Source organism: Clytia hemisphaerica, unplaced genomic scaffold (assembly GCF_902728285.1).
Source record: "Clytia hemisphaerica strain Z4C2 unplaced genomic scaffold, Clytia hemisphaerica genome assembly, whole genome shotgun sequence".
In the NCBI taxonomy this organism is placed as follows: Eukaryota; Metazoa; Cnidaria; class Hydrozoa; order Leptothecata; family Clytiidae; genus Clytia; species Clytia hemisphaerica.
Window position 1 is genome coordinate 811,859 of NW_027104211.1, and position 19,600 is coordinate 831,458.

Consider the following 19,600-nt stretch of genomic DNA (forward strand, 5'->3'; position numbering starts at 1 on the left):
CACCAAACTTCTTTGTTTCTTTTGTTTAAAATAACCTGGTCATATAAACTACGCCTTACAAGAACATCTTGTTCTTAACTTTTGAGTTTTAAACCCAAAAACTTTCTTAAAGTGTTCTTATTTTCACCATTCTGTGAGTATTTTTGTCCATTTTCTTAAGAAAATAGGTGTTTTAGGGTCCACTGTAACTGAGGCTTTGTTTTTTTCTATTTTGCTCTTCTGTTTTTGCCAAATTTTAGGGTCATATTCTTATAAAAATGTACTTATGAAAAAGGCTTGTATCGCACAACTTTCTTCAAGAACTTGAAAAGTATTCGTTCGTTACCGTGAAAGTGAACAATTGGCCGAGCCAATTGTCTTCAAACGGAAGTGTCATAAAAAAAACTTGAAATACAATAAAAACAATCATAATGCCTAAATCTTTTGGTTTGACGTTTGACAATTGTTTTGATTTTGTATCATACACTACACACTGTTTGTTTTCAACTTTTGTAACAACTACTTTTATGTCTTTTAAATGCTTTCTTTTTCAGATTTATTGGGGTCAGGTGATGAGGATTCAGATGAAGAGGGGTCTGGTGACGAGAGTGGTAGCGATGACGACAGTGACGAGGATGATCAAGAACAGGAGAAACCGGAAACGGAAAAAATGGAAATCATTGATAAAACGGAAACGAATTTAGTGGCTCTACGAAGATTGATTTATCTTACTATTCAATCCAGGTATGTTTGTTTGTTTTGGTTCTATTGAATACATTGAATGTGGTTGATGCCTCATAAATCGTAAAACAATCGATTTACCGCCAGTTTTTTAAGTATGGCTAGGTTAAACTCGAAAAAAATCTCTAATTTCAAGTGTGCACTTGACGAAATTTCGTTCGGAAAAGTTATTTTGAGACCTTGGAAATCCAGCTCAACACTTGAGATTGATAATTCTTGTATACCTACATTTGAAAACCTGAACAGTCAGTGTTCAAACTTGTTCCGTCTCAGACGGATTTCCGTCTTAGTTAAATGAATATTGTTGTAGAGGGTGTTTATCTTCTCCTCGTAGAGTGCTCAATAAGTAAATAGAGCGTTACTATAATAAAGAGTTGACACAATATCTTTGTTTCAAACTCAGAGTTTCATGGTGCTCAGGCACCAATCTTCAGTGAAATGAGATAACGTTAGAAAATAAAATACAATTTAGTTAAATGAATAAAGATTTATTTCAGTCTCAAAATTCTGTATAATTCACCGAAATTTCTAGCGAGCACCTCATCAAAAACCTCTTGTTTCTTAGTGAGTTCCATACTTTTCCATGATTTTCGAAAAATAGAAGCCTTTCGAGTGCTTTGAAAGCGCAAACTCGATATTTTCGCTACTGCAGGAGCTTCAGAAGTTTAAAGTGACGTCAAAAAATCCTATAGTGGAATAGACGTTACTGCGTAAAGAAACAGCTGTGACGTATAGGCTACGAAATTTCAAGATTATGTGCTAGATCACTATTTAAAATCCGTTTTCAGTCTCAAACGAAAAAAAAACATTTGTTTGACAAATGACTTGTCCATTTGCTAGTTATACATTTAAAATTTTCCCCAAACTGGTTCATTAAAGACAATGAGCACATTTTAACGGTCCTCTGTCTGGCTGGCTATGTTCCAAGTTACCGTATATCCTGTGCCCAAGTTCAGGAGTTGTCATAAAGCCATTATGGTAATAATCGGGAGGGCACATTGCTATACATTGTATGTTCCAAGTTAAACATATTTCTGAAAAGCAAGCTCTGATTCTCCGCTCACCACAAGTGATTATGCAAAGCTCGACAGTTAGTGTTTGGCGTGCTCCTTGTGACAACAGCATTCTATGCTTGCTTACCCAAGTTGCACTGATGTATCTTGGGAAGGACGAAACACGTGTCTGCGAGAAGATATGTTCTAAGTTATACATACAAGTCTAAAATGAAATAAGGTGACCATTATTCTGGAAAAGCGTTCAATATACAGTCAACTCTCTCGAATTCGAACCTCTACTATTCAAATCTTTCTACAATTCGAACTAAAATATTGGTCCCCTCAGCCAGAAATTTGTATAAAACACTTTCTGTAATTCAAATCTTTCTCTAATTCGAGTAAAATGCTTGTTCTCTTGAAGATCGAATTAGAGAGAGTCAAGTGTAAGTGAACGTAGAGCAATTTCGATTCGAAAATAGTAAAACAACAGTTTACAATTCTTCCTTTCATCGTCACCTTCTCTTTGTTTAGTTTGGATTATGAAGAATGCGCTCACAAAATGATGAAATTGAATATCAAGCCAGGACAAGAGGTATAATTTATCTTCTTTATATTATCTTAAAAAATATTTGGCAATGGCGTACCGATTTGGCGCTATTCTAGTATGCTAAATGACTAAGCAACATCATAATGTAAGAGACAAACTGATCCGTAACATCGTATTTCATATAATGTCCATATTATTGTATTAAGGGCTACTTAGACTCCGCAATATTTTGACGAACAATATTTGACAATATCGTTTTCGGACCGTAATGTACGACCGTAGCAGGTACTCTATTATAAAAAGAAAGTTTCTTTCTGTAAACAATCCCCCTATATTGTTGAAATATTGCAAACCGAGCTGACAATATATTGCGGACACTTTTCCATATATTGCCGACACTCACTCAGCAATATATCATCAATATTTACCAGACAATATATTGGGTAGTGAATGTGGCCCTTTACATGGATTATAGACGACCACAGTCTATTCATGATATGCACCACTGGAGAGTCTTCTCAAAAATTTTAAAATTTCCCACCCAATACGTCACTTAAACAATAGGAAAAGTGACGTATTGGGTGGAATAAAAACAGAAAAGTTGCATAATTTCGCGAAGTCATTGCAGCGGGCATATCATGAATATAGGCACGCTGAAAATCAATATTTTGCAACATTTGCTCAAATATGTCAAGATCTTTTTCAATCTTGTTTTTTTTTCAGCACGAGTTTTGCTTCATGGTTGTCGAATGTTGTTCACAGCAAAGATCCTATGAAAAATTCTTTGGTCTTCTTGGACAGGTTGGTATCTTACCATTATGTTTTTGTTTGTCTTAAAGGGACATAAAAGTACTGTCGAAATTTGTAAACAAACCGTGTGCAGCGGGATACAAAATCAAAACAAATGTCACATGTCAAAATAAAAAATGAAATAAAATATTGCTGATTTTGATTGTTTCAATTGTTTTACAAGTTTGTTTTTGACGCGTGATTTTAAGAGTTACGGAGTAAAGTTTACAAGGCATTGTTAATTGGAAGGATCGAGAAAAATTGTTAGTTAAGGAGACGTTCGAGTTATAGAGGTTTAAATTAAAGAGACACAAACTGTATACGATTTTAAAAATTATCAAATTCAGTTTTGTTGGCTAACTAATTCGCCAGACAACAACATGGCTAAAACTCATCAAATAATGAACATAGATAGTGTAAGCCTTGTGCACCTGTCGTTATGACTTAAAAACCTTTGATGAGTTTTGTAATTTTTGAACAATCCCACAGAAACTCCATCTTATTAAACCATTTCCTTTTTGATTATTTTAGAGGTTTTGTTTACTGAGGAAGGAATTCATGGAACAATATATGGTCATCTTCAAAGAACAGGTATATATCAAACGCCTCCTTACCCGCCCCTGTCACAAAGCATTTACTCCAGATACCAAACGATGCAATTTGTGTCTTGCCGAGAAATTCGAGATCGCGAACTATCCTGGCAAGAACTTACTGAATAAGAGATCAGAAATTATTGCCAAATGTAGACACAGACGAAAATTTCAGCTTGATATCTTTGAACCACCTGATGACGTTCAAATGTGACGTCATAAATATTTTTTGAAGACAACATATTGTATTTTATTTTCTAACGTTATCTCATTTCACTGAAGATTGGTGCCTGTGCACCATGAAACTCTGAGTTTGAAACAAAGATATTGTGTCAACTCTTTATTATAATAACGCTCTATTTACTTATTGAAGTGAAGAGATACACCCTCTACAGCATAGACACCTGGATAAACATTGAATATATCGGTGAAGAGAAACGAATCATCTTTCTATTGTTTCAGTAAACTGTAAACAGCATATAATCTATGTCGGCAAATGATAACAGTTATGACGGCTTGAAATTCTTTTTTTCAAAGTCATTTATCTTTTCTTCTCGTACTTTTACTCGTTAAAAGCTCCAAAGTAAAAGTTAAAATGCTTTCCGGATACATGTAAATGACACTGAATTTGAAAATGGCAATGATCCAGAATGATCTTTCGCATCATTTAAATTTTCAAATACTTGTACACGCCCCAAAGACCCTAGTTTCTGACTTTTGCTTTTCGCTCAGTAGGGGTAAAAAACAAAATAGTACGGGTCGTGGTGCTCTTACGACCTATCAGTATGGGCCCGGAAAAATCACTCGATCTCCTGCGTGACATACATGACATTTGGATGTAATGAGTTAAAGAATTAAATCAATTTCCGGTTCGAAATTCTTTCCTTGGAGCATGGAGATGTAAAAAGGTTCTTGATGCTCCGAGAACCTGCCAATAGGAAACCGAAAATGTTAATGATTTAAAAACAGGACTACCTAATCAATATTTTGCAAACGTTTTCTTTCAGTATGAGGCGTGTCATCAACTGGAGACGAACAAACTTCGGAACACGGCTAAATTGTTCGGTCATCTTCTTCACAGCGATGCAATGCCATGGACGGTGAGATACACAGATTTCTGTATTTCATTTCAACAAGATCCATTCTTTGATCTTAAAACATCAAAAGTGTGAAAAAATTCGGTCGAAAGACATAACTCAAAACTACAAAAAGAGCTTTAATTCTAGTCAACCGTATGAAATATCTTTTGAAATTTTTTCAAAGTGATGACGTTCTAAGGTTTGAAGATTTTTTATATAAACAAGATTCGCACAAATGCGACTAAATATTTCCCCCTTACACTTGCAGAAGGACTCATTGAGTTTAAAGCCCGAAGGGCTAAAGTTCAATCTCTAACCTTTCTCAGGCAAGAAAAAGTGAAGCCTTGAAAAATGCGCCGTACTTCAGTAACTTTCGAATTATTTATTATTTAAAGGTCTGATTGTAGCAGTTTAAGATTTTGAAAAAAATGAAAACTCGACCCCAGGCCCAAAAATCAAAATTTTCAAAAAAGAAATATGGTTTGTCTCTTAGCCAATCAGATTGCTTATATTTTTCAAGTTCAGGAAAGGAAAACAAATTGGAGGGAACATTCGATATATGGAGGTTTTTTCATGAGTTTATCAGGAGATTTTCATGCTGCCAACGAATTTGTTCGAGTTAAGGAGACGTTCGAGTAATAGAGGTTCGAGTTATGGAGACTCTACTGTATTTAAAAAAGTAAGCTCATCTCCAGGATAAGATGATAAAAACTTCGGGCATTACGATACGCTTATGAAAAAGTGTAGGCTAAAAAAATAGAAAAAAGGGCTCGGTACTGAAAGGGTTAACAGCATACACTCTTTTTTTATAAGAACAATCAGGCTTAGACTGAAACAATAGGTCTATTATTCTAGACAATAGAAAAAATAAGAACAAGCTTAGGCTTAACTCAAATTTCATGGTTCTTATAAAGAAAGAGCGTAACGAGGGTTCATAACAAGAAAATGTCAAAGTGAGGAACGTTGCATATTATTGTAGTCATGTGTTTTAAAAATTACACTGAATGTAAACCTCAGATTAAGCACAAAATGTATATTAATATATAAATATGTATATAATGTATATTAAAAAATGTATAACAAAAGAACAGTGAAGCTAAGTTTGTTCAAAATCAAGGAAACCAGCACAAATGGGATAGGCCAAATCAGCAGTTCTTATTGGAATCATAAAGGCAAAGGTCAAACAATTGCATTGTGACCGTTTTGTCATTTTTTGGCAATGACTTCTTTAAGAAGAGATGCTTTATTCTATCGACCTCTTTGTCAAGAATACATGTCAACCTGAAATATCGGACAATAGTTTTTCTTTGACTTCTTTTATTTGTCGAGAATGTAAATCAATCTGCTCAAGCAGACAAGGTTTATATTTTTGCCGTGTACGAAATATAGTGTAAATAATCAATCTGCTCAACAAGCAGACAAGGTTTGTTTTATCGACCTCTTTGTCGAGAATGTAAATCAATCTGCTCAAGCAGACAAGGTTTATATTTTTTGCCGTGTACCTCTTTAGTGATCAAGCACTGTTGTTTACTCACACTGTTGGTGATCAATGCTTCCTTAATCACCAGCACATTGTATGGCACTTTTAGGAGGAAAAAAAAAAAAAGAATATTGCATCCAAAAATTTCAAAAATCCTTAGGAAAAAGATCCCTGAAAGTCACTTTTAAAGCTGTCTGACACTGTCTGAAAAATAACCAGAGAGAAAGTTTCCAATTCCGTCGAGTTGACAACCAAAACAGTCCAGAACATGCACCACATGGTGAGTTAAATTTCCTCAATAAAAATCGCACATTGATTAATCCTGACTAAAGGTTTTACACTAAAGACAAGAGTTCCGCCTCACTGCACAAATCGATCGGGAGAGGCGTGGGCGTTATTAAAGGGGCAATCCGCCACCACATAACACGGTTTGTTATTGTTTTTCTAAAACTCGATTACTTTTAGGGTGCATAGGGGAATTTCCAGTTGAGGCGGAGTGATCGAGATAAAAATATCACGTGACTTTTGACGGGAAAAAAATCAAAACAAACTTACGTGGTGGAAGGCACAAAAAAATATCTTCCTTTCTCAGAAAAAAGCTATCATTTTGTTTCAGCTGAAGGTAACCTGATAACAGCTGTTCATAATTTTCATACGTGCACGGTAAACCTCTGAAAGCACTTGAAAATTATACATCTGAGGAAAATAGTCCTCCCGCGGAAAATTTCACAACAAGAATCTTGTTGTGCGCCAGAAAGTTAAAAACTGATACGGCGCCCTATTCATAAACACAATCACGCAACTTTGTTGTCATCCCCAGTCCTTATAGACGAACGCGGTCCTTACGATTTCGAGATTGCATTTTCGTCAGATCGTATGTTTTCATCCAGTGGGTTCGACTGACAATTCCTGCATTAAAAGCCAAGATGCAATATGTTCATTAAATACACGCTCACAGTATCTCTAGTCAGAGAAAACAATCACACATTCAAAGTGTCTTTAGTCAGGAAAACAACCAAAACACATACCAAAACAATCACACAAGTTTCAAAAGTTTAGAAAATCCACAAAACCTCTGACCTCATGAATGTAAGAACCAAGAATTAAAGACTTTGTTTTGGGGTCACTCGGTAAACAAATCTCATATAACTTGTTCCAGAGACATTGTCCATATAAGAGTTTGTATTTCAAAGCAAAAATATTTCTCGTACTGCCCATTTTTCTCATCAATTCTTCAACTTGAACCAGTTTCACATCTCAATAGAATGTTAATACCATTTTGCCAATCATTTAATGTCCAAAGTTATGGGGATGTAGCGTTTTCTTCATGTCAAGCAAATGTCTCTGAAATCTTTAAGTTGGTTGGTTTGGTATTCGGAAGAGGTAATCCATGGATATCTTTGTAATCAATGATGAAAAACTCTTGAAATTACTGATGATTACAGTTGAAGTGTTAGCCTCACATTTCATGTAATTATTGGTCGCCAATTAGATGAAAATTGTATGTTTTTTGTTTGTCAGAAAAGAGTTATAATTTTAAAAAGCCAATAGTGAATTTTCGTCCATCTTGTATTTTGATCTGAATTATTCGTGTCTTGATTACTCAAAAACATGCGCGTAACATCAAGGTAAATCCGTGCGATTTTGTCTGAATAACTAAGGCAAATGAAAACAAAAACAAACTTCGCAATGTGGTGGCGGATTCCCGCCCCCTTTAAGGGCGCAAAAAGGGCGTAAGTAGCCAAGGATCGGAGAAATGCCTTTTTAACTAATATTTCCCCTTATAGCGGGGAAATATTCAATAAACTTTATTAAGAAAGAGCACAGAAAACAAACTAATAAAAATCTGAACCTTAACTACCATTTTCACAAGAGTGAAATGAGTAATAAGTGATCCAACATTAAATAAATTGGAAAAGTAAAAAAATGATTCTTTGATCTTAGAATATCATCAGTGTGAAAAAATTAATTCGGAACCCTTCCCACAGGAAAACTTGCCCAAAATATCGTCCCCGGTGGAAACTGATCAATTTTTTTCCTCACTGAAAATAATCAAATAAACAAGTTCTTCCTGCCCCATCCCCACTGAATTTTCTCACTTGAAAACAAAAGAATTGAAATGCCCAGAAAATGAGAAAATCATTCCCATCGATTTTCAGTCCGTTAATTTTATCCCCACTGATTGTAAACATCATACCAGGTCTGTGAGAAGGGGTGTTCGAAAGATATAACTCAAAACTACCAAAACGAGCATTTGTTCTAGTAAACCGGACGAAAAAAGTTTAACCTGTATTTTTGCTCCGGCCTAGGAGCCTTAAATTCTCTCTCGTCCGACGACGACGGTCAAGACATTTTTTGTTTGTTTATCTAATCCGATTATCTATTCCGATTTAATAAAAACGGATTATTTGATTCCAATAATACTGTGATTTGATTGGCCGAAAGTATTTAAGAAAAAGATGGCTGCCGAAAGTGGACTAGCTGACTGTGACTGAAAAATTGATCATTTTCATCATTATTCATGATGTTTTGGACATAATTTATGAGAAGTTTGATGCATACTGGTTCTCTAACAATGTGGAAAGACTTTGGAGAAATTTTGGCCATGAATCGTCAGCTGATCGAGTGCTTAAATCTTGCATATGGCTAACTTCTCTTCTAGTCTAGACGCACAAACCATTGTAAACCTTGGAACTTGACAATGAAACTTTCAAACACATAGCCATTGGAATTCAAAAGAGAATACTAAAATTACATCATTACAGTGCAAATTTGAAAACAATCTGAGTAGTTTTTGTGGTGTTATGTGTAGTGCTGAAAATGATCCTGTTTTGTATTCATCATTTTTACATTATTGTTGACACTGGCGACCGTTCCTTTTGATTTTTCAAACTCGACACAGATTTTTTACAAACATATCACTATGAGAATTCAATAAAGGATACTAAAACACAATCCCTGTGTAAATTTGAACAAGATTGGAGAAATTTTCACAGTGTTATGGCTGAAAATGATCGTTTTTGTTATTTCATACCGTGAGAGTGGGTAACTTGCATCAGTGGAGGCTAACATGCATAGCCCTAAAATAAATGACCTGGCTGGTCATTAAAATAAACTATATTCAGCTCCGCTCGCAGCTCTACTCTACCATTTTTGTTTTGATTTAACTTTGTATTTTAATGACTAGACGGGTCATTCATTTGAGGGCTATGCATGTTAGCCTCCACTGATGCAAGTTACCCACTCTCACGGTATCCTGGCTGGCGACCGTTCCTTTTGATTTTTCAAACCCGACACAGATTTTTTACAAACATATCACTATGAGAATTCAATAAAGGATACTAAAACACAATCCCTGTGTAGATTTGAACAAGATGGGAGAGATTTTCACAGTGTTATGGCTGAAAATTATCGTTTTTGGACTTTGTCTGTCGTAAATTCATCGCGGCTGGCGACTGTTCCTTTTGATTTTTCAAACCCGACACAGACATTTTACAAACATATCACTATGAGAATTCAATAAAGGATACTGAAACACAATTCCTGTGTAAATTTGAACAAGATTGGAGAAATTTTCACAGTGTTATGGCTGAAAATGATCGTTTTTGGACTTTGTCTGTCGTAATTTCATCGCGGCTGGCGATTGTTCCTTTTGATTTTTCAAACCCGACACAGACATTTTACAAACATATCACTATGAGAATTCAATAAAGGATACTAAAACACAATCCCTGTGTAGATTTGAACAAGATGGGAGAGATTTTCACAGTGTTATGGCTGAAAATGATCATTTTTGGACTTTGTCGTAATTTCATCACGGCTGGCGACCGTTCCTTTTGATTTTTCAAACCCGACACAGATTTTTTACAAACATATCACTATGAGAATTCAGTAAAGGATACTAAAACACAATTCCTGTGTAAATTTGAACAAGATAGGAGAAATTTTCAGTGTTATAACTGAAAATGATATTTTTGGGCGACCGTTCCCTTTGAAGATTTTTCAAACCCGAAACAGGTTTTTTCCAAATATACCACTATTTATTACATACACACTATTGTACCATTTTATTTGGTTTATCCTACTCTCCTCCAAGTATTTTATCCCAATAGAAAAAATAATGCTTAGCTAAAAGCCGTGGCCTCTAATTTAGGCTATTTTTCTCCCCAAAATTTTATCCGGACAATCAAATCAACAGCGCATCATGGCTTCGCTAATTGGCAAGTTTAGAAAAAAATAAATTTATAAGAACTTGGAAATATTGACTTCTAAATGTTTATCTCCTTTAGCTCCAATTTTGAACTTTTTAGTCGAGGATGAGTGGGCAGGGTGGGATTGGTTCTTTAGGCAAGAAAGTGCATGTGTAATCACTTAGAAGAGCTAAACTTCCAGCTGGTTTAATTATTTGTTAAGATTATTTCTCATACTCGCTCTGCAATAGAATTATTACTTTGCTTTCTGATCTGTTCTGATTAGTAGTTTGTGGGCAACGTTCTAACACAACTAACACAACAAACTCATCTTTCACATCTTTTAATCTCTTAAGCCGGAGCTTCCAGCGCAGCTGGTTTATTTTAACTGATTTGTGACTAGATATCTTTTGTTTTGAAATTTTTGATGACATTCTAAGGTTTAAAGATTTTGTTATATAAAATGATGATACCAAAATTCTACAATAGTTAATTTTTCATCTTCATTTTTCAAGCTTTTTGAACTTTTTTCTTTTTGATAATAATTACACTCCTTAATATATTTCCAACAAACACAAAATCGGATTCTATAAAAAGTTATAGCCCTTTTTTGTCATCTTTGTAGAGTATATTGAAACAGACTTTGTGTTTATTTTCAGGTCCTTGCAGCCATTCAGTTGAATGAAGATGATACAACTAGCTCAAGGTACGTTTGAATCAATCATGAAAAAGATGTTCGTCTTAGTGGGACCCTTTTTATTTAGTGGGGATGAAAATTTCCGCACTGAAATACCGATAATGAGGATAACAATTTCCACCGAAATTCCAATGGGTGTTAAATCATATTTTTGTGTTATTTCTCCAATCTAATGGGAATGTTCCTATTATCCTTTTTTTCAGCCGTATATTCATAAAAATTTTGTTCCAAGATTTGGTCGAATACCTGGGCATCAAAAAATTGAAGTTACGCATCAACGATCCGTGAGTTTTTACTTGTCATTCATCTGTTTCGTTAAATCTACCTTTGAATCCATTTTTACCAGACAATTTAATAACAAATAAAAACAAAACTTAATCCGAATAAGCTTATCTTCTTGATTTCGACATTCGAAATACACAAAAGAGAGAGATGGTAAAATTTCTGAATATTTCGACTTCTTTATCGAGTCATTGTCAACAGTCGTTCTACCTTTGAATATTGAGCAAACACCAAACCTTTCATCGTGTGCAGAGGGGTCTGAACCACCTCATTTATAAAGCATCACCTGTATATACATTCCCCTAGTCGCAGTTTACCAGCTGTTTAAATACGAAAAAAAATTAAATTTCTATAGTTTCTAACTATTTATATAAACATTTTGTTTACAAATACCAAATTCTTCAACCTCTTTATTTGTAAATCCCCTACCAAAAGTGCCCAAGCCCCCCCCATTTTAATTGGAAAAAGTCCTATCCCCCTATTGAGCCGTTAATGAAAAGTTGGATTTCCCTTATAGAAGGGGGTTCACACTATGCCTCTGCAATACAGATTTTCTACTATTCAGTTTTTTGCTCGCTATTTTAGATTTGCTTCCTACGTAGAGTAAGCTTTATGGAAGAAATTTTCAAAAAACTTTGTTCACACAATACGTCTTATATCCATCCCTGAACTACGTATAAAACCTATCGATATGACTTGTGTTTCTTTTGTTATCCTATCTGAATAGACCTTAGACCCATAAATTACGTCACGAACATCACTTGCCTCGTATTCAAACAATTTCCATGGTGATTATGTCCCTTGAGACAGTAAATGATTTTTTAATGAATAGAATTTAAAGTAGTTTTAATAAAATTCCTTGGGAGTTAATCACTATGCCAATAATTTCAAAACGAGGCAAGTGATGTTCGTGACGTAATTCATGGAAAGGTCTATTGTTAATACAATGCAATGGATCTGCAAATTCATTTTCACCGTTATTTTTTTCAGGATAATAGCGTCATACGTAGAAGGAGTGTTCCCGCGTGACGATCCAAGAAACACTCGATTTTCTATCAATTTCTTCACTGCTATTGGTTTAGGTGGCCTAACGTAGGTTTTCTCTCTTCGAATTTTGACAATGTTAATAAACCTGTATTTTTTTATTATCCATACCACCCTGAACGTCACACATCCTCAACATAGGGGGTACAGACTATTCTGGGATAGCCCTATATGGGTCTTAAATATGGGTAGATTTCTGATAAGCTTAAAATTAAAATATATATTGGCACCAAAATGTCCTTACTTACACTTGAACATGATTCTTGACATTCATGATCAGTTCAAATGAGATCTAGACAACAGCTGAGGAAAATAAAATTGTTAATATTGTGGCTCTTGAAACTACTCCGTCTGTCTGAATAGTACCAAAAATAACTTTTGATAGATTTCGGATTAGATAGTCTTGTGCTCGTTGAAGATATATTCACGAATATAATATTTTTGAACAGAAAAATCAACGTTGAACTTCTAGCTATATTAATAGTTTTTATGAGCAATTCAATCTGTTTATTTGTTACAGTGACGAGTTGCGAGCACATTTGAAGACCATGCCAAAAGTACCTGTAGTCCAACAACAACAACAACAAGCAGAAGAAGAAGATAGTTCGAGTTCCTCTTCCTCAGATTCAGATAGTTCATCCGACTCCGATAGTTCGAGTTCGTCCGACGAATCGTCTGGTGATGGTAAGATAGCATGTGTTTTTTTTCTTGTGTGTTTTTTAAAAAGAATGCTTCAAGAAATGAGAGGCCTAGGAGGGGCGGTTGGCTATAATTGAATAACAACGTGCCACAGGTGGAACATATCAGGTACAATGACAGGAAAATAAGTTACGTTTAGTCTTAAGTTTAGTCGGGGAAAAGTGACGAAATCCCAAATGAAATTTTTTTTGTCAACTTCAAGGAGTGATAACCAAAAAAATTCACAACATCTACGAAGTTTTTCCCGACGTAAATTGTCCAAATAAGTTTTCCCTTTAAGGTATATCATGAAGCTTTTCTGTTTGGGTGATCGAGTGACTTCGTATGCACGAAAAAAAATATATTTTAACCTTTTAAAAGAACTATTCTGTGTATGCTTGCAACCGTTTGATGATCCATGTTTATTAATTTGACGTTAACTGAAATTTACTTTTCGCTTTTTCAGATCGTCGTCAACGAAAGAAAACGAAAGACGATAAAAGGCGAAAAGACAGCGGGCGAGAAAGAGAGGTGGAAAAAACACGAAGAGAACAATCGCGTAGAAATGGATCAACTGAGAGGTCAAAGAGAAGGGAATCTCATGATCGATCAAAGCAAAGGGATTCCCCGGACCGACCAAGACGAAGGGATTCCCCGGACAACCGACAACGACGCAGAGAATCACCAGACGAAAGATCAAGACACAGGGAATCACAAGACCGTTCAAGAAAGCGAGGTGAAAGCCCGGAACGCTCGCATCGACAAAGGGAATCACCCGAACGCACGAGACGTAGAGATTCTCCTGACAGGAAAAGTCGAAACGAACATTCACGTAAACATCACTCGCCTGATGGGAAGAAAAATAAAGACAGTTATAAGTCGGAAAAACGATACCAAAAGTATTCTTCTCGGCATAGCAACCGAAGCTTGTCCCGAGAAAGATAGTCATTGAAACAAGGTTTTCGTATTTTTACAATGTCTAAACCAGGCCACTTTTGACTGGAATTTGATAATTGATTTTTTCTGTAATCTAAAAAAATTTTTAATTATTTTTCTGCTAAGTAGTGCAACAAAGATTTTTAATATTTAATGGTCTTTTTAATCAGCTTTGTGTCGTTACTTTTACGTTAGAATCGAGGGAAATTGGATTATCTGGTGAGAAAGCATTTAATTCGTTTAAAAATAGTGCAGTCGCACATTCGAGTGAGTTTCTCTCCTTTTTATTAACTCTTGCAAGGATCAGGTCGGGATTTTGTTGGAATAATTATTTTTCTTATGCTCACTGAAAATGCTACATGCTTGCTGGTATTCTCTAAAATTATGCTGATAATATTTCTTATACTGACTGTGCTTTGATATACAGATTTGCGAATGGGATTTTTTTGTTCAGCATTCCCAGTTAACAGGAGAAACTCCTGAAGTCTATTCCAAAAACTTCTTCAAATATTCCTCTTGAGAGAGAGAAGATATAGCTAAAAGGTGCCTCGCTGAAAAGGTAGTTTTAAGTGGCTTGACGTGAGCTTTTAGAATTTTCTAAGAATTTATAAATGAAAATGCGAAATGAAAAAGAAAAAATGGTTTTTTTCTACTGCATTAAAAACTTTTAATAATTAATCATAGCGTCAACCCCCTGCTAGTTGGGGGCGGGGGGAGGGGTTACACCCAAAAAAGGTGGGGGCTAAATATGTTTCAAATATTTTGGGGGGGACCTAATGTACTTGGGGAGAGCTGAAATCTCATCATTAAATGTGGGGGCTAAATACTTCATTTTAATGGTTGGTAAAGCTCGTGAAGCTGAAAAAGTTTTGTCTGTGGCGCAATATTTTTATATCAAATGAGCAAAAACCTTCGAACTGCAACACAATTCACATTAAATAACCCTTTTTTTAACAACTTTTAAAAGTGTCGAGGGTTCCAAAAAAATGTCCTTTTTTGGAACAGACTATAATTTTACGCGCTCTTCATCGCAGATTTATTTTCTACTTCAAACGACTAAACGCTACGCGTGTACTCAGGTGTGTACTTCAATCAGCCAATCAGATTACGCTATTTCCTCTATTTCTAAGAAGCACGGCATATAGAATAGAAATATCTTTATGAACCCATTGATGTTAGACAGTAATTTGATTTTCAAGAGTAATTTGATTTCTTATTTTTTTCCCATTCATAGTTGGGTTGTCGCTGTGAGAGAAACGTGTTTGTAGTCTGCGTGTATCTCAGTTTGTTTTGAAACGGATTTTAGAATATCTCTTGATATAAACTCTACAACAACCATGAAGCTGATTGCAGCCCTTCTAATCTTTGTATCAGGTACGAATTTTATACCCTTACTTATAATTGATGAAATCTAGTTTTCTAGTTTTTAAGACTTTTAAGAAACCAAATTGTTATAGGTTGTACCAAACATGTATAAACTGCTAAACTGATCGATTGTTTAATTTGCCTTTTTAATACAATTTTGTTTCGAAATAACTAGGAGAGTTCACAAATTTAGCTTTATAGGTTAAAGAGATTTTTTTAGCAATGAAAGGCACCAGGTAAAAAAAAAACGTCTAGAATTTCTCAAGAAAGAAGTATTTTAAGAGGAGGTAGGAATTCTCAAAACCTCAGGGCGAACCAACCTACTAAATGAAATGCTAAAGTTTTAAAGATTATATTTTTTTCTCATACTTCAGTGATCGTTATACGAGGTGACGATGGAGATTGTGCTAAGAAATCCAATGCTCTTGACGAACTTCTTGGTGATTACAGTGTAACATGTTACACGTCTGTTGCTGGCCAGAGATTGCGTGTCCATATGGAAATCAAGACATGTAGAGAAAAACCATCTGTTACATTCGGATTTCCTGACCTCGATTGGGAAGAGACTTTTGAAGATTCTGCTGATATAGGAATACCTGGTGCTTCAACACCTTTGGGAGGTGTTTACTTGAGAATCAAAATTGAGAGCTTACCAGACCAAAAAGAAACAAATCTTAAAGTAAGAATTAAATCTTTTCGTTTCTGATCTTTCAAGTTATAACAGAGTTTTGGTATCTTGTTTGTTTTGTTTTGATTTTAATTTCTATGGATGTACAAATTACAGACCAGACTTGTCTATGATTTAGATATTTTTTTACGTTTTGCACAATTGTTTGTTAAAAAGTGATGAAGAAGTTCTACTTCAACTTTCTTACTTAATTTATCCACTCGAACCGATTATTCCAAAAACAATTTGTATATAACTTCTTGTCTATTTTACAGATTCAACTTTATGTGAAAGTCCTGGGCATTAGTTCACATGCTGTGACGCTCTCTAATGATAAGATTGTCAATAGTGATTGTAATGGTATGTTATTTCTTTTTTCTCTCTTTGATATATAGCAAGAAAAATAATTTATTGAATAGTTTTTTTCATTTATACTGAGACGGAAAAATCCTCTGAGACGAGTAGTTTGTAAAATTTGATCTGTGGAAGAGATCCTATTTATTGAAACATGAATGGAAAGTACACTCCTCCATAATGCTCATTTTCTAAATTGCTCGTCTCAGACAAATTAATCGTCTCAGTATAACTAATTATAATTACATCCCTGTCTCTGAAAATGCAAAATCTGTCCGTGGCCATATTCTATCATCAATTTTATGTCTCGTTTGTTCTGCTGGTTCTGCAGGGTAGTTGTTGGAAGACTTCAACTAAAGCCATTAGAGAAAAAAATTGAGAAATTGAGAAAAAAAATGAGAAAATTGCTTGATATCTATATGTTTGTGTGTTTGTATACAAAAATAATGAATCAAATGATCGATAGGAGGATTAGTTTTTATGAATGCTCCCAGGATATTTCGGCATACCGTGGCACGACGTCAAACTGTGTGAAAACGAGTACTATGGTTGCTATGGATCCATTGTAGTCTAGGTCAATCTTAGGGGATTAATTCCAAAATTATGATATTGGAGTTTTTAATCTGTAGATTTTACTAAAATATATGATTTTAAAAATGAGGTGCTCAAGCAGCAGTGCAGCAAAGTTTGATATTGTCTGTACGCAGACCCAATATCTACTAGCTTGAATCACAGACCTTTACAAACCCGCAGGTAGTATCTATAAGGAGCACGAATCCGTTAGTGGATGCCAGCAGCCTAAGTATCTGCGGCTAATTTCAAAATTCATTGCCGTAGAGTATTGTACTACGAAGCGATAAACCTGAGGTTGTCTGGTGCAGAGTAAGTTCGATTTGAAATGATCATTTTTGCCCCGCATGTTTTTGGCTCATTCCAATTTCTAATAAAAAAGGTGATCAAAAAACTAATTAGAACTATTTCTTGGTTTTATTCTCCCAATAGCTATTGTTTATTGGTGGAATTCACAAACAAGTGCAATTCAAGGATCAGTCGGAGGTGGCGGCGGTCTTCTGTTCCTCATTCTCCTTGGTTGTTGTTGTAAATGTTGTTGTTGCAGCAAGAAGAACGACCGTGGAACCACATTCGTTATGCAACCACCACCACCAGTCAGCGGCCAGCCACAAGTTATTGTTAACAACTCTATGTCGTCACAACAAAACATGATGTCGCCACCTGGTTACACTGCGATGCCCAATGTGAGCAAAAAAGATCCCTATGGTGTACCATACCACAAGTTTTAAGCATCTGTTTCACGAGACATTGCAATGGATATATGATTTATTTTAAAAGTTTTTTCGTCCTTCAGTACTGTTTACTCACCTAAGATTCCACTTCCCAAACTAAGACTCCAATGAGTTATTCTGAATGAATAAACCTTTTCATGAATTACGCCACGAACATCATTTGCCTTGTTTTGAAATTATTACCATGGTGATTTACTCCCAGCGGATTTTATTACAGCTACTTTCTATTCATAAAAAAATCATTTAATGTCTCAAGGGATGTGATCACCATGGAAATTGTTTGAATACGAGGCAAGTGATGTTCGTGACGTAATTTATGAAAAGGTCTATTGAAGTTGTTCTGGGATTACTTGCTGAAAATAGTCGGAAAATAGTACAAAGTTGCATCTAGAGGCACTGAAGAAAGCTTGTTCTAAAAATCCTACTAAGAAACCTTCTGAAGTTCATTTCCAACTATCTGGAGTTGGTATTTTTTTCACAGGAGAGTGTAAAGTGGTATCTCAGCTCAGGAAGTGGAAGTCTTAGGCGAGTCAACGGAATGTCACTTTTCCCTTGGCAAAAAGCATTTAGAATGTTGCCATTCGATTGTTGTTGTCTGTAATTAGTCGCCTTTCTATTTGGCTTTCGATTGACCATTTTTTTCAAAATTGTTGGTAGTTTATTTCCAGCTATTAGTTTTTTCTTCTCTTTTTCCCGCGTTTGAGGCAACATTTGAAAGAAAAATACACGTTGACCATTTAAAGTTTATGTAAAAACGGAAATTTATGTTAATTCCTTTCAGGAAAATCAGGATAGTCACTTCAAACAATATCTTCAATAAATTTCATGATGCACCTTATCTTCTATAAAATACTGAAATAAGAGAGCGACCTTCTCAACACGAGGCCGTTATAAGTGAAAAATTAGCTAAGTCACAAAAGTCACGTGATAAACTACCAATCAAATAATAAGAAAATCAAGTACATCGAAGCGAGCGCTTACGGCGCGTGCCAAAAATAAAGAAAAAGTAGAAAATTATTTATAAGAAAAAATAACTGTAAAAAGTGAGGTTTTTACATCCTCAGCGACCAAAGAAATAAAAGTTCATGAAAAAGTTTCAAAGATATTGATTTCTTAATCTTCGCAGGTTCTGTCCCTCGATTGCAGCCTTTCTCGTACTGGTTCTCCCCCGATTATGTACTACTTTCTCACAGTTTTCAACCATTTGAGCTGGTTCGGTAGCGGTGGGTGAAACAGGTGTCTCAGGCGTCTGTTGATGGTTATCGACGATTTCAAAAGGAATGATTTTGGCCAGTGGGCGGTGAATGGATCCTCGTTTTCCATTCTTGGTGACGGTAGATAACTTTGCACCGCGGATGTTGCCATCTTTTCCACTGACAAGTTCTTCAACTTTAGCGATGGGCCATCTTGATCTCGGAAGGTGTGTGTCGTCTTTGACCAAAACTATGTCTCCGACGACGAGTTTACGTTTATCCGGTTTGTTGATCTCTCTGTACATATGTGATTGACGGAGTTCATTTATATAAATCGACGAAAAACGGTTACGGAAATGTTCTAAAATTTTATGTAAGTGACGAAGACGTTTAACTGGAACGAAAGTGTTCGCAGAAACAAAAGAAAAATTATCATGAATGTCAGTTCCAAAAATAAGATGATTAGGAGTGATGATGGTTTCGGTATCATCCTCGTTAACGTAGGTTAGTGGCCGTGTGTTGATGGAACTTTCAATTTCAATCAGCACGGTCTCAAGTTCTTCATAAGTAAGGAAAGAAAGTCCTAAAATCTTTTTAAGTGAGGATTTAACAGATCTCACAAGTCTCTCATAAAATCCTCCCCACCAAGGAGAAGCTGGAAGAATAAAACGTTGTTTAATGTTGAGCGAT

The 19,600-nt window shown here is 35.3% G+C and overlaps 2 protein-coding genes across 2 annotated transcripts in view; both read left to right on the plus strand.

Moving 5' to 3' along the window:
• Positions 1–14,193, plus strand: part of LOC136815598 (pre-mRNA-splicing factor CWC22 homolog) — a 37,698-nt gene extending 23,505 nt beyond the window's left edge. Inside the window, exons 15-24 of the mRNA XM_067072050.1 lie at positions 534–723; positions 2,247–2,307; positions 2,986–3,063; positions 3,583–3,642; positions 4,649–4,741; positions 11,050–11,096; positions 11,291–11,371; positions 12,360–12,461; positions 12,934–13,097; positions 13,558–14,193. Of these exons, the coding sequence (XP_066928151.1) occupies positions 534–723; positions 2,247–2,307; positions 2,986–3,063; positions 3,583–3,642; positions 4,649–4,741; positions 11,050–11,096; positions 11,291–11,371; positions 12,360–12,461; positions 12,934–13,097; positions 13,558–14,036 (1,355 nt within the window). The 3' untranslated portion in view covers positions 14,037–14,193. The remainder of the gene's footprint in view (positions 1–533; positions 724–2,246; positions 2,308–2,985; positions 3,064–3,582; positions 3,643–4,648; positions 4,742–11,049; positions 11,097–11,290; positions 11,372–12,359; positions 12,462–12,933; positions 13,098–13,557) is intronic.
• Positions 14,194–15,195: 1,002 nt separating this feature from the next.
• Positions 15,196–18,464, plus strand: LOC136815599 (uncharacterized). The gene is made up of 4 exons (XM_067072051.1): positions 15,196–15,401; positions 15,767–16,071; positions 16,335–16,419; positions 17,416–18,464. The coding sequence occupies exons 1-4, from the start codon at positions 15,365–15,367 to the stop codon at positions 17,712–17,714; spliced, it is 726 nt and encodes a 241-aa protein (XP_066928152.1). The 5' UTR covers positions 15,196–15,364; the 3' UTR covers positions 17,715–18,464.
• The last annotated feature ends 1,136 nt before the right edge of the window (positions 18,465–19,600 follow it).

Coding starts and splice junctions, on each gene's coding strand:
- LOC136815599 (XM_067072051.1), top strand. CDS start 15,365: ATGAAGCTGATTGCAGCCCTTCTAATCTTTGTATCAG. Junction 15,402..15,766: donor CCTTCTAATCTTTGTATCAG/GTACGAATTTTA, acceptor CTCATACTTCAG/TGATCGTTATACGAGGTGAC. Junction 16,420..17,415: donor TGTCAATAGTGATTGTAATG/GTATGTTATTTC, acceptor TTCTCCCAATAG/CTATTGTTTATTGGTGGAAT.